This window comes from Halichondria panicea, chromosome 4, assembly GCF_963675165.1.
Source record: "Halichondria panicea chromosome 4, odHalPani1.1, whole genome shotgun sequence".
In the NCBI taxonomy this organism is placed as follows: domain Eukaryota; kingdom Metazoa; phylum Porifera; class Demospongiae; order Suberitida; family Halichondriidae; genus Halichondria; species Halichondria panicea.
Window position 1 is genome coordinate 1,113,272 of NC_087380.1, and position 7,594 is coordinate 1,120,865.

The window sequence follows — 7,594 nt, forward strand, 5'->3', positions numbered from 1 at the left end:
TTAATCTGGACACCGATATAGTCAAGTGGGAGGCTGATTTAGAGCTCGATTTAGTAAATCAGCCAATACAGTGAAGAGCATTTTCAAATTAAACTGTACACATGGTGTTTTGGTACCCCATTATTATATTACATGGAAAGCCATCACATTTTTGAGGTGAAACACATTGTGAGAAGGGGAGGGCTGATGAAGTACGTATAACTGCACGCTGTGTACAAACTAACAAATAAAATTCAAGACATAATTATTTTCTACTTGAGTCATGTGATAGTTCAGTTATCGTATATTCCTCCAGCAGCAGGAGCCTCACGCCCACTCACAGTCGAGTAGGCATTGTTCTGTGTGTAGCTGTAGTCACCTTTGACCTCTTTGGAGGCTGGGATCTCCTCATAAGTGGCAGGGACAATCTCGTAGGTAGCGGCTGCACTTTGACCCTGGTCAGTAAGGGGGATATCTCGAGGAACAGTTCTGTGTGTGGAGAGAACAGATGATATTACTTAGTTAGTAATTATGACAATAAATACTTTCAGTTTGTTTAGTCCATATGAAGCTTGTTTACACTGAACAAAGTGTGTCTACTTAAACCAACTCACATTTTCCCTCCTCTCTTGTACCGGAGCACTAGGTAGGTCACCATCACTACAGTCACTGCAATCACCACTGCTACCAAGCCCACCACTCCCCCCACCACAGCACCAGTGTTGTTACTTGGGGGACAGGGAGAGCTCTCATCAATAGAGGCTGTAATGGAATGTATGAACTGCAATGACAACCCACCAGCTGCTAGTACCAACCTAACACAATACATGCTGCGCTCATCTCAATAATAGTACCCACTTACTTGTAATGGGAGGAGAGGTAGTGATGACTTCAACAATCACTGAAACACAGGATAATGCAGGATAAGGATGAGAACACAGACCCATGGCCACTTACGTACCTAACTGCACACAGAAGGCTTGGATAACCCCAGTGTTATCAGGAATCACACAGCAGTAGGAGCCAGTGAGGCCTGACACAGACCCTCGACGATGGAGTCTGAGTGCACCTGTATCTCCAACACTGTACAGTAGATCAGTGTCTGAATCAGTAATGTCCTGACTCCTAGTGACAGCTGTTCCATTTGGTAGTAGCCATTCTCCTAATCCATTGGCACTATTGGGATTATCTTGTCCTGTACAGCAAATAGTTGAGTCAGTTCTGCAAGTCAATGCTGTCTCAGTGGTATCTCCGATGGTGTCTATGGCAACCTGTGAGTTCATAACAGCATAGTTGGTGGTTCCCATGGAGACGTAGACAGGCGGTACTGTGGGGGCGGGGAATTGTAACTCTGTTAGAGTTCATTCTACTAGCTTACATTGACAAGTGAGAGCTGACCCACTCCAGGTCCCATCATTCTGACATTGTCTGAAACTCCCTCCAGTGAGAGTGTAGCCATTGTCACAAGTGAAGGTAGCAATGGTATTAATAGGTCTGCTGTCAGCAAGTCCATCAATGTAGGTAATGACTCCATTCATTAGTGGTGGTAAATCAGAACAAGGTCCTGAAATAGTGAACATACATTCAACCTTCAACATTCAACATTAAATTCGACTTACGCTGACACACTGGAGCTGACCCACTCCAGGTATCCCCACTCACACAAGTCCTCACTGCCTCTCCACCAAGACGGTAGCTATTGTTACAAGAGTGAGTAGCTGCACTGCCCACTAGTCTGTCGTCACGGGATCCAGCACTGTAGGTGATCATCCCATTGGCCAGTGAGGGTAAGTCAGAACAAGGTATCTCTGCATAGGAGTCGATGCACTCAACAAACAAACAAGTACAAGTCATATACTCACCTTGACAAGTTGGAGGTGTCCCATCCCAGATCCCTCCACTCACACAGGTCCTGATGGTATCCCTTCCAGTGAGAGTGTAGCCAGGGTTGCAGCTGTAGGTAGCTCCAGAAAAAATAGGTCTGTTGTTAGGGGATCCAATATTGTAGCTGATCATTCCATTGGTCGGAGCAGTCAGGTCAGGGCAGGTGGTGGGTGGTTCAGTGGGTCCTGTGTCCACTGTATAGGGAGTGACATCATCCTCAACATTTACTTCACAATCAGTAATGTTATTCTTCACTGATTACGTGTGTACACTCACGAACACAAACTGTACAAGAGTTACAGAGCTCACCTTGACAAGTTGGAGGTGACCCATTCCAGCTCCCTCCACCCACACAGACCCTGGTGGTACCTCCATTGAGAGTACCTCCAGTGAGAGTGTAGCCAGTGTTGCAGGAGTACACAGCATTAGAGAGGAAAGGTATGTTGTTAGTGGATCCAGCACTGTACATAATCATCCCATTGGCCAGTGATGGTAATTCAGGGCAATTACCTGTATGGGAGACGATACACTCAACAAACAAACAGTACAAAGTCTATTCCACTCACGCTGACAAGTTGGAGCTGACCCACTCCACATTCCATCACTCCCACAAGTCCTGTTGGTGGTGCCTCCATTGAGAGTGTAGCCAGTGTTACAGGTGTAGGTGCCTGTAGCACCCACTGGTCTGTTGTTAGTAGACCCACCAGCATAGGTTATGGCTCCATTAGAGATGGTCAGAAGAATATCAGAACATGTGACTGGAACAGTGGTAGATATAGAGTAGGAACGATTATGATACTGCATAACAGTACACACAGAGCTATACTCCTATAGACGGAACCGATGACATGTTAGAATGTAGCTATTAATCAACTCTAGATAGATTACCTTGCTGTCCCCAGCAGGTGGACACAGCACACAACAGAAACAGCAGCAGAAGCTGAACACCTTGAGTCTCCATTGCATGCACAACCTCTTCTTTATTAATGGTTAATATCTGTTTGGAAGTTGTTCCATTAAGGATCTTTACCAACCCACAATCAACAGACAGACGTTAAAATAGAATAAAAACGGCCCAGAACAATGGTTATTCTATGAAAATTATAGGTGCTGTTTGTGTCAAAACACCAATATCGTATGTTTAATGTGGGCTCACACTTTACTAGTAAACTTTGTCTTATTAGTAAAACCAGTATAGGATTGACAGTGGGTTTGCCTGTGTTTAGTAAAATTTTGACATTATGTTATGATGGCCGCAGTGCAGGGCACCAGTTGTGACAATTAAAGCATCAACAGCAGGTGAAGGGTTAAGGTTGCAGTAACACAGCTAGTGCGAGGATATTAATCTGGACAATGATATAGTCAAGTGGGAGGCTGATTTAATAAAGCTTGAGCTCAATTTAGTAAATTGGCTGATACAGTGAAGAGCATTTTCATGTAAATGAAACTGCACACATGGTGTTTTGACACAAACGTACCCCATTATTATATTACATTGAATGCCATCAAATTTTTGAGGTGAAACACATTGTGAGAAGGGGAGGGGCTGATGAAGTACGTATAACTGTGTGCTCTGTACAAACTAACAAATAAAATTCAATGACATAATTATTTTCTACTTGAGTCATGTGATAGTTCAGTTATTGTATTCCTCCAGCAGCAGGAGCCTCACGCCCACTCACAGTCGAGTAGGCATTGTTCTGTGTGTAGCTGTAGTCACCTTTGACCTCTCTGGAGGCTGGGATCTCCTCATATGTGGCAGGGACGGTCTCGTAGGTAGCGGCTGCACTTTGACCCTGGTCAGTAAGGGGAATGTCTCGAGGAACAGTCCTGTGTGTGGAGAGAACAGATGATATTACTTAGTTAGTAATTATGACAATAAAAGCTTTCAGTTTATTTAGATCCATATGAAGCTTTTAACAGTTAACTGAACAAAATGTGTCTACTGACACGCTACACAAAACCACACAAACTACTTTTACAAACTCACATTTTCCCTTCTCTCTTGTACCAGAGCACTAGGTAGGTCACCATCACTACAGTCACTGCAATCACCACCACCATTGCTACCAGGGCCACCACTCCTCCCACCACAGCACCAGTGTTGTCACTCTGACAGAGAGAGCTCTCATCAGTAGAGGCTGTGATGGAATGTAAGAACTGCAATGACAACCCACAAGCTGTTAGTACCTAACACAATACATGCTGCGCTCATCTCAATAATAGTACCACTTACTTGTAATGGGAGGAGAGGTAGTGATGACTTCAACAATCACTGAAACAGGATAATGCAGGATAAGGATGAGAACACAGACCCATGGCCACTTACGTACCTAACTGCACACAGAAGGCTTGGATGACCCCAGTGTTATCAGGAATCACACAGCAGTAGGAGCCAGTGAGGCCTGACACAGACCCTCGACGATGGAGTCTGAGTGCACCTGTATCTCCAACACTGTACACTAGATCAGTGTTTGAATCATTAATGTCCAGACTCCTTGTGACAGCTGTTCCATTTGGTAGTAGCCATTCTCCTAATCCATTGGCACTATTGGGATTATCTTGTCCTGTACAGCAAATAGTTGAGTCAGTTCTGCAAGTCAATGCTGTCTCAGTGGTATCTCCGATGGTGTCTATGGCAACCTGTGAGTTCATAACAGCATAGTTGGTGGTTCCCATGGAGACGTAGACAGGCGGTACTGTGGGGGCGGGGAATTGTAAGTCTGTTAGAGTTCATTGTACTAGCTTACATTGACAGGTTGGAGCTGACCCACTCCAGGTCCCATCATTCTGACATTGTCTGAAACTCCCTCCAGAGAGAGTGTAGCCATTGTCACTGAAGGTAGCAATGGTATTAATAGGTCTGCTGTCAGCAAGTCCATCAGTGTAGGTAATGGCTCCATTCATTAGTGGTGGTAAATCAGAACAAGGTCCTGAAATAGTGAACATACATTCAACCTTCAACATTAAATTCGACTTACGCTGACACACTGGAGCTGACCCACTCCAGGTACCCCCACTCACACAAGTCCTCACTGCCTCTCCAACAAGACGGTAGCTATTGTTACAAGAGTGAGTAGCTGCACTGCCCACTAGTCTGTCGTCACGGGATCCAGCACTGTAGGTGATCATCCCATTGGCCAGTGAGGGTAAGTCAGAACAGGGTATCTTTGCATAGGAGTCGATGCACTCAACAAACAAACAAGTACAAGTCATATACTCACCTTGACAAGTTGGAGGTGTCCCATCCCAGATCCCTCTACTCACACAGGTCCTGGTGGTGCTCCCTCCAATGAGAGTGTAGCCAGGGTTGCAGCTGTAGTTAGCTCCAGAAAAGATAGGTCTGTTGTTAGGGGATCCAATATTGTAGCTGATCATTCCATTGGTCGGAGCAGTCAGGTCAGGGCAGGTGGTGGGTGGTTCAGTGGGTCCTGTGCTCACTGTGTAGGGAGTGACATCATCCTTAACATAACTACATTTACTTCACAAATCAGTAATGTTATTCTTCACTGATTACGTGTGTACACTCACAAACACAAACTGTACAAGAGTTACAGAGTTCACCTTGACAAGTTGGAGTTGACCCACTCCAGCTCCCTCCACTCACACAGATCCTGGTGGTGGTACCTGCAGTGAAAGTACCTCCAATGAGAGTGTAGCCAGTGTTGCACGAATGTGTAGCACTAGAGCCTAAAGGTCTGCTGTTAGTGGATCCAGCACTGTACATAATCATCCCATTGGTCAGTGAGGGTAATTCAGGGCAGTTAGCTGTATGGGAGACGATACACTCAACAAACAAACAGTACAGAGTCCATTCCACTCACGCAGACACAATGTAGCTAACCCACTCCACATTCCATCACTCCTACAAGTCCTGGTGGTGTCTCCATCAAGAGTAAAGCCAGTGTCACAGGTGTAGGTGGCCACAGTGTCCACTGGTCTGCTGTTAGTGGATCCAGCACCACCATATATAGTCAATGTCTCCATTTGTCAGTGAGGGTAGGTCAGAGCAGGTTATCACTATGGGAACAGGTACACACTCAACGTACACATTCAGCCATTCCTTACTCTGACACACTGGAACTGACCCACTCCACACTCCATCACTCCCACAAGTCCTGGTACTGCCTCCATTGAGAGTGTAGCCAGTGTTACAGGTGAAGGTGGCCACAGTGTCCACTGGTCTGCTGTCAGTGGATCCAGCACCACCATAGTCAATGTTCCCATTTGTCAGTGAGGGTAGGTCAGAACATGTTATCACTATGGGAACAGGCACACACTCAACGTACACAATATTACACATTCCTTACTCTGACACACTGGAGCTGGCCCACTCCACTCTCCATCACTCCCACAAGTCCTCACTGACACTCCAACCAGAGTGTAGTCACCAAAGCAGCTGTATCTGGCTGTAGCACCCACTGGTCTGTTGTTAGAGGATCCACCAGCATGCCATAGGTTATGGCTCCATTGGTGGGGGCCGGGAGATTATCAGAACATGTGATAGTAGGTGCAACTGTAGGAGGTGAAGGTTATGCAATGAAACTGAGCAAATTTGATCGGTATTAAAATAATTACGTGAGTAATAGATGCGGCGCATGTACTTCATAACCTCTGACCTTTTAGTCTTGACCTATGTAGATCTACTGTGCTGGTACCAAGCTATACTGAAACTAGCCATGGCACCAAGCTAGTTATTCAAGGCGCGACTAGGTAAGGTAGCTTGAGATAAGGGGATGCTCCAATACTCGTGCTTCCTACTCCCCTGCACTCACCCAGGTTAGCACAGAGGGTCATATCTCCTCCAGTAGTTGGTACAGTACAACAGTAGGACCCGGTTGGAGTGAGGGGGTTGTTAGACTGTCTACGGTATAGTCTGACGAGCTGAGGTGCATTCCTCACAATGTAGAACTGCTGTCCAGCAGCCACTGAGCCACCATTGTTCAGTACCACACTCCCATCAGGATACGTCCACTGTCCCAGTGCTCCCATACCATTGTTGTCAGCTTTACTTCTACAGCAGGTAGTGAGGTCAGTGTGACAGGTGAGAGAAGGGAGACCACCATCCTCTCCAATGTCAGCGATGAGGATCTCAATATTGTCAGTAGTGATACTAGGACCAGATCCCAGAGTCAGGTAGACTATGAGGTTAGACCATAGATTAAGGAATTATACAGAGTTCATAGGTATCACCAATCTAAGCTAGTTGAGATATCACACTCAGGATACTAGCTTATCAACTAGATTACCTTGTCCCCAGCAGGTGGACATAGCACACAACAGCAGCAGAGGCAGAACACCTTGAGTCTCCATTGCATGCACAACCTTCCTTATCTCTGTTTGGATAATATCTGTTTGGAAGTTGTTCCATTAAGGATCTTTACCCACCCACATGGAGTTAGGACGTTAAAGTAGAATAAAACGGCCCAGAACAATGGCATTTTGTTGTAAATTTTCTATCATATACACATGTACCTGAACTGAATGTAAAAACTGCATGTTTAATGTACATGAATTACTGTTTGATCAGTCTCCCGATTACCTAATCGGGGTCATCCTTTATTAGTAAACTTTGTGCGCTGTCTATGACATTATGTTATGATGGCCGCGCAGTGCAGGGCACCAGTTGTGACAATTAAAGCATCAACAGCAGGTGAAGGGTTAAGGTTGCAGTAACACGGCTAGTGTGAGGACATTAATCTGGACAACGATAGAGTAAAATGGGAGGCTG

General features: G+C 45.5%; 3 protein-coding genes across 4 annotated transcripts; all 3 read right to left on the reverse strand.

The window, feature by feature from the left end:
• Window positions 1-178: 178 nt before the first annotated feature.
• On the reverse strand, window positions 179-2,850 carry LOC135334942 (CUB and sushi domain-containing protein 3-like). 2 transcript variants are annotated; one of them, XM_064530316.1, is made up of 10 exons: window positions 2,752-2,850; window positions 2,430-2,621; window positions 2,173-2,373; window positions 1,842-2,057; window positions 1,599-1,787; window positions 1,358-1,543; window positions 941-1,306; window positions 842-880; window positions 594-741; window positions 179-468 (listed from the first exon to the last, which is right to left on the reverse strand). In XM_064530316.1, exons 1-10 carry the CDS (start codon window positions 2,822-2,824, stop codon window positions 273-275), a joined length of 1,806 nt encoding a protein of 601 aa, XP_064386386.1. In that variant the 5' UTR covers window positions 2,825-2,850; the 3' UTR covers window positions 179-272. The 2 variants fall into 2 exon arrangements, with proteins under 2 accessions (XP_064386386.1, XP_064386385.1); XM_064530315.1 differs by having other exon boundaries at window positions 2,430-2,691; window positions 2,752-2,838.
• A 476-nt stretch (window positions 2,851-3,326) lies between these two features.
• Window positions 3,327-5,306, reverse strand: LOC135334944 (sushi, von Willebrand factor type A, EGF and pentraxin domain-containing protein 1-like). Its single transcript, XM_064530319.1, has 7 exons — window positions 5,088-5,306; window positions 4,845-5,031; window positions 4,614-4,796; window positions 4,197-4,562; window positions 4,100-4,138; window positions 3,854-4,004; window positions 3,327-3,693 (listed from the first exon to the last, which is right to left on the reverse strand). Exons 1-7 carry the CDS (start codon window positions 5,109-5,111, stop codon window positions 3,504-3,506), a joined length of 1,140 nt encoding a protein of 379 aa, XP_064386389.1. The 5' UTR covers window positions 5,112-5,306; the 3' UTR covers window positions 3,327-3,503.
• A 137-nt stretch (window positions 5,307-5,443) lies between these two features.
• LOC135334949 (uncharacterized) lies at window positions 5,444-7,204 on the reverse strand. The gene is made up of 4 exons (XM_064530324.1): window positions 7,113-7,204; window positions 6,639-7,004; window positions 5,688-6,379; window positions 5,444-5,631 (listed from the first exon to the last, which is right to left on the reverse strand). The coding sequence occupies exons 1-3, from the start codon at window positions 7,174-7,176 to the stop codon at window positions 6,225-6,227; spliced, it is 585 nt and encodes a 194-aa protein (XP_064386394.1). The 5' UTR covers window positions 7,177-7,204; the 3' UTR covers window positions 5,444-5,631; window positions 5,688-6,224.
• Between the last annotated feature and the right edge of the window lie 390 nt (window positions 7,205-7,594).

Coding starts and splice junctions, on each gene's coding strand:
- LOC135334942 (XM_064530315.1), bottom strand. CDS start 2,829: ATGCAATGGAGACTCAAGGTGTTCAGCTTCTGCTGCTGTTTCTGTTGT. Junction 2,692..2,751: donor CACCTGCTGGGGACAGCAAG/GTAATCTATCTA, acceptor TTCCGTCTATAG/GAGTATAGCTCTGTGTGTAC. Junction 1,544..1,598: donor GTCAGCTCCAGTGTGTCAGC/GTAAGTCGAATT, acceptor TCACTATTTCAG/GACCTTGTTCTGATTTACCA.
- LOC135334949 (XM_064530324.1), bottom strand. CDS start 7,176: ATGGAGACTCAAGGTGTTCTGCCTCTGCTGCTGTTGTGTGCTATGTCC. Junction 7,005..7,112: donor GTCCACCTGCTGGGGACAAG/GTAATCTAGTTG, acceptor CTAACCTCATAG/TCTACCTGACTCTGGGATCT. Junction 6,380..6,638: donor GACCCTCTGTGCTAACCTGG/GTGAGTGCAGGG, acceptor CACCTCCTACAG/TTGCACCTACTATCACATGT.
- LOC135334944 (XM_064530319.1), bottom strand. CDS start 5,111: ATGGGACACCTCCAACTTGTCAAG. Junction 4,005..4,099: donor TACCTCTCCTCCCATTACAA/GTAAGTGGTACT, acceptor ATTCCATCACAG/CCTCTACTGATGAGAGCTCT. Junction 3,694..3,853: donor TACAAGAGAGAAGGGAAAAT/GTGAGTTTGTAA, acceptor CTCCACACACAG/GACTGTTCCTCGAGACATTC.